Source organism: Eimeria acervulina, genomic scaffold (genome assembly GCF_000499425.1).
Source record: "Eimeria acervulina Houghton genomic scaffold, Eah_scaff1515, whole genome shotgun sequence".
NCBI lineage: Eukaryota > Apicomplexa > Conoidasida > Eucoccidiorida > Eimeriidae > Eimeria > Eimeria acervulina.
In genome coordinates this window covers 146-4,680 of record NW_013550212.1, presented here as the reverse complement: position 1 = coordinate 4,680, position 4,535 = coordinate 146, and the positions used below count along the sequence as shown (strand labels likewise).

At 55.1% G+C, this 4,535-nt stretch overlaps 1 protein-coding gene across 1 annotated transcript in view; it reads right to left on the bottom strand.

Annotated features, from left to right (window-relative positions):
• Positions 1–4,125, bottom strand: part of EAH_00060570 (hypothetical protein, conserved) — a gene marked incomplete at both ends in the record, with an annotated part of 6,079 nt that extends 1,954 nt beyond the window's left edge. Inside the window, 6 exons of the mRNA XM_013397080.1 lie at positions 130–299; positions 693–802; positions 972–1,052; positions 1,510–1,574; positions 1,774–2,939; positions 3,236–4,125. Coding sequence (XP_013252534.1) covers positions 130–299; positions 693–802; positions 972–1,052; positions 1,510–1,574; positions 1,774–2,939; positions 3,236–4,125 — 2,482 coding nt within the window. The remainder of the gene's footprint in view (positions 1–129; positions 300–692; positions 803–971; positions 1,053–1,509; positions 1,575–1,773; positions 2,940–3,235) is intronic.
• Between the last annotated feature and the right edge of the window lie 410 nt (positions 4,126–4,535).

Here is a 4,535-nt window from a genome sequence, read left to right as displayed (position 1 = left end):
GTATGGCGGGGCCCCCCAGGGGGGCCCTTAAATAAGGGGGGCCCCCCAAGGGGGCCCTTAAATAGGGCGGGGCCCCCTATATGTTGTTGATAGTGACAACAGCGTAGAGGGTTGGAGACAGCTGCTTACCTCAATTCTCTCTAGGCGAGAAGCGGGGGCCCCTGGGGCCCCCATAAGGGCACTGAGGTGCTGCAGCGCAATGATGCAGGGGGCCCCCTTGTGGGCCCCCTCAACCAATGCAGCAGAAAAAGCACTGTTGCCTCCGGGAGCAGAGGATCCGTCTGCATGCACAATACCTTCTGCAGCAGCAACAGCAGCAGCAGCAGGAACAGCAGCAGCAGCAGGAACAGCAGCAGCAGCAGGAACAGCAGCAGCAGCAGCAGCACAAGCAGTAGATTCAGCAACAGCAACAACACGGGCGGAATAGGATGGTCTCCTTCAACCTGCTGCAGCAACTGCAGCAGCAAATGCAGCAGCAGCAGCAGCAGCAGAAGCAGCTGCAGCAGCAGCAGATAGGCAGGTCCAGGATGAAGCCCCAGAAGCTGCCACTGCATGCATGTATTTTTGCATGCATAGCTGATGAAGCAGCAGCTGCTGCAGCAGAAGCAGTTGCTGCTTCTGCTGCTTGTGTTGCTGCTTGTGCGGCTGCAGCTGCTGCAGGCCTCTCCTCTAAGTGCGTTGTGTCTCCTCACTTGCTGCTGCTGCTTCTGCTGCAGCAGGAGACAGCGCGTAGCAGTCAATGGAGACGAAGTTGAGGCCCAGAACAGCACAAATGCGACGCAATAGAAAGAGGGCCCCACAGCTGCATGCAAGGAGACACTTTAAACATCAAAAAGATAATAGAAGAGACACAAAAGGAGACACCTAAAGGAGAGAAAAGGAGACAAAAAGAGACAGAGTGTTTATGTCTTGCTCTATTCAGTTTATTTCTTAAATTTATTATAAGATAATCGTCTTCGTTTTATGCATACCCGCGGTCTCCACAGAGAAGCACGCTGCCTCTGTCTCCTGCTGCAGCAGGAGACAGTCGCGAGGAGACATATTCCAGGAGCCTGCAGCAGCAGCAAAAGGAGACAAAACAAATATAACGCAGCAGCAGCAAGCAGCAGTAGCAAGCAGCAGCAATAAACAGCAGCAGCAATAAACAGCAGCAGCAAACAGCAGCAGCAACAAGCAGCAGCAACAAGAAGAAAAGAATCAGAGTAGACAAAAGAAAAAGACAGAACAGGAGCAGCAGCAGCAGCAACACAAAAACAAAAGTAAGTAGCAGCAGGCATCTTCAGCAGCAATTAAAACCCTGGGGGCCCTCCAGTAAGATATATATAAAATAGAAATGCCCTGGGGGCCCCCTAATGAGTTGCAGGGGCCCCCTCTCTTTATTTATTTTTGCTGTCTCCTTTAGAGGGACAGCGTCTCCTCAATATACGCAGAGACGAAAGGAGACACCAAACAAAACAAAAAAAAGAGAGACATATAAAAAGAAATGAAAGAGATAGAAGGGGGGCCCACCTCTTATAGGGGCCCCTCAATGAAGGAAGCAGAGGCAGCGGGGCCCTCCGCAGCAGATGCCAAAGCTGCAGCCACAAGGAGACAGCAGCAAAGGAGACAAATAAAGACAGCTGTCTCCTCAAAGGAGACAAAGGAGGAGACACCGCCGCTCGTACTTCTTTCACAGGCATATTAAATAAACAAATATTAAATAATAATAGTAGTAATAATAATAATATTATTATTATTATATAATAAACTTTATTATTCACACAACACACGTACTAAGTAAGGAGGAGGGGCCCCTCTAGTCGGTGTCTCCTGCAGCAGCAAATCTGTCGCTCCCCTCATAACCACCGCGCACTGCGGCTTCATGGGGGCCCCCATGGGGGGCCCCCCATTGAGGCCCCCCTGAAGGCCTCCTTGGGGCCCCCCTTGAGGGCCCCCTTGAGAGCCTCCTTGGGGGGCCCCCTTGGGGGCCCCTTCAGTGTCCCCTTGGGGGCCCCCCTGGGGGCCCCCTTTAAGGGCCCCTTCGAGGGCTCCTTTGGAGGCCTCTTGGGGGGCCCCTTTGGGGGCCCCTTGGGGGCCCCCGTCTTTTTGGTGTTTGATTGCTTCTAAGGCGGCGACTCTGAATATAAGGGCGACATCGTGGGGTGTCTCTGCAGCTCCGCAGCCTAAGGCTGCATCTGCTGGTATCCAGTGGCATAGGGGGGGCCCCCCTGATCTACAGCAAAAAGATCTTTCTAGGGACCTTTGTTTGGGGGCCCCCTGTGTCTCCTGCTGCAGCAGATTCTCAGAGGAGATGGGAGACCCTGGGGGCCCCTCTGACGCTTCGCAGGGCCTCCAGGTCTCCTCCTCTGACTCACAAGGGGCCCCTTTGGGGGCCCCCTTAGGGGCAAGGGGCCCAAGGGTACCCGGGGGCCCCTCGAGGAAGAGGGGCCCCCAAGAAGGATTACGCTGCTCCTTTAGCAGCAAACGAGATGAGAGATTACTGCAGCGGGGGGCCCCATCCCCAAAATTTACCGCATGCTCTATTTCGTAGAGAGACAAGCAGCAGGGACAGCCTGAAGATTGTCTCCTTAAGGCCCCTTTAGGTGTGGTGGCTGTGCTGCTGCTGCTGCTGCTGCTGCTGCTGCTGCTGCTGCTGCTGCTGGGGGTCGCACTGCAGCAGCAAGAGCAGAAGGGGGCCCCATATCGATAGGGGCCCTTTAAAACCCCTATGATGTCTCCTACAGAAAGGAGACGAGGGACAGAGAAGTAATCAGAGAGAAGCTCTTCAATGTCTGCTGCGTCTCCGCAGCCTAAGGAAGTTGGGGGCCCCTGGGGGCCCCTACTTGAGGCCCCTAGGGGCCCCCAAGGGTCTACATACGGAGGAGACAGCTGCTGTAACTCGCAACGCCCTGCTAAGGGCAATCCGCGAAAAGGAGACGAAGAAGAAAAACCCCCAGAACCTAAACAGAGACACAAAGAACAGCAGCAACAGCAGCAGCAACAGCAGTAACAGCAGCAGCAGCAGTAAGAGAAACAGCAACAGCATTAACAGCAGCAGCAGCACTACAAGCAACAGCAACAACAGCAGCAGCAGCAGCAACAATAACAGCAGCAACAGTAACAGCAGCAGCAACGGTAACAGCAGCAACAGCCACAGCAGCAACAGTAACAGCAGCAGCAACAGTAACAGCAGCAGCAGCCACAACAGCAGCAGCAGCAGCAGCAAATTTGATGCATGCAACCCCTTATTCCTGACCCTTCATTATATCTGAGGCCTCCCAAATATCGACTTCGCCGCCGCAAACCCCCAAACCCAAACTCTGCAAAACCCCTGCTGACAAAAACACACTCTCCAACCACCAACCACCCTCAGGGGGCCCCTCAGGGGGCCCCTCAGGGGGCCCCTCAGAGGGCCCCTCAGAGGGGCCCTCAGAGGGGCCCTCAGAGGGCCCGTTGGAGGGGACCTTAGAGGGGCCCTCCTGGGTACCCCCAAGGCACCCCCCAGGTGAACTGTCAAAGGGGCCCCCAGGGGGCCCTTCAGGGGGGCCCTCCGGGGGGCCCCCAGGTGCACTGTCATGGGGCCCCCCAGGGGGCCCCTCAGGGGGTTTCTTTGAGGTGTCTTCCCCTTGGGGGCCCCTGACAGTTTGTTCTAAAGGGCTGGCTGGGGGCCCCTGGGGGCCCCCTTTAGAGACAGTATTAGAGGAGAGAGGAGACAGAAGGCGTGAGGCTGAGGGCCCCCTTAACTCCTCTTTGGGTACCGCTAGCGCTGCAAGCCAGCAGCGGCAGGGGGGGCCCCCCATGTCTTTATCGGGTTCAGAAGGAATCGATAGAAGCCTCAGGAGACGTCGGGGGCCCCCCTGGGGCCCCCCCTGAGAGGCCCCTGTGGGGGCCCCCTTGGGGGCCCCCCTGGGAGCTACCCATACCCATGTATTGGCTGTAAGGCCTAGAGAAGAAAGAGAAGTATCAAAGACAACACATTCTTTGTTTGTGTCTCTAAGCAAAGAGACAGATTCTTTTGCTGCAGATGAATGTATAGAGGGGCCCCCAGGTAGAGGGGGGCCCCCGTGTTGACCTCCGTCCGTGGGGGCCCCTAAGGGGGCCCCATTAGAACGGCAGAGAGACGTGAAGGCAGTGCTTATAGGGTACCTGTCGCTCACACACATCACAAACCCTAAAGCCTAAACCCTAAACCCTAAACCCAAAACCCGGGTGTATACGAGAAGAGGCGCAGCAACGTGAAGGCCTTAGAGCCCTCTAAGGTTGTGTATTATATGAAATAAGAAGAGCTGATGATGTACTTTAAAGAAGGCAAGGGTTTAGGGTTTAGGGTTTAGGGTTTAGGGTTTAGGGTTTAGGGTTTACAGCAGTCTGAGGGCCCTTGCCCGTCTTCTGTTGCTGGGGGTCTCCATTAGCAGGAGACAAAACAAAATAAAAACATAAAAAAACAATTAAAAATAAAAAAACAAAATAAAGAGACGGCTGTCTCCTTCTTCTTCATCTATACCACCACCAGCCTTCTGGGGGGCCCCCAGGGGGCCCCCTTGCATTTAGGGTCT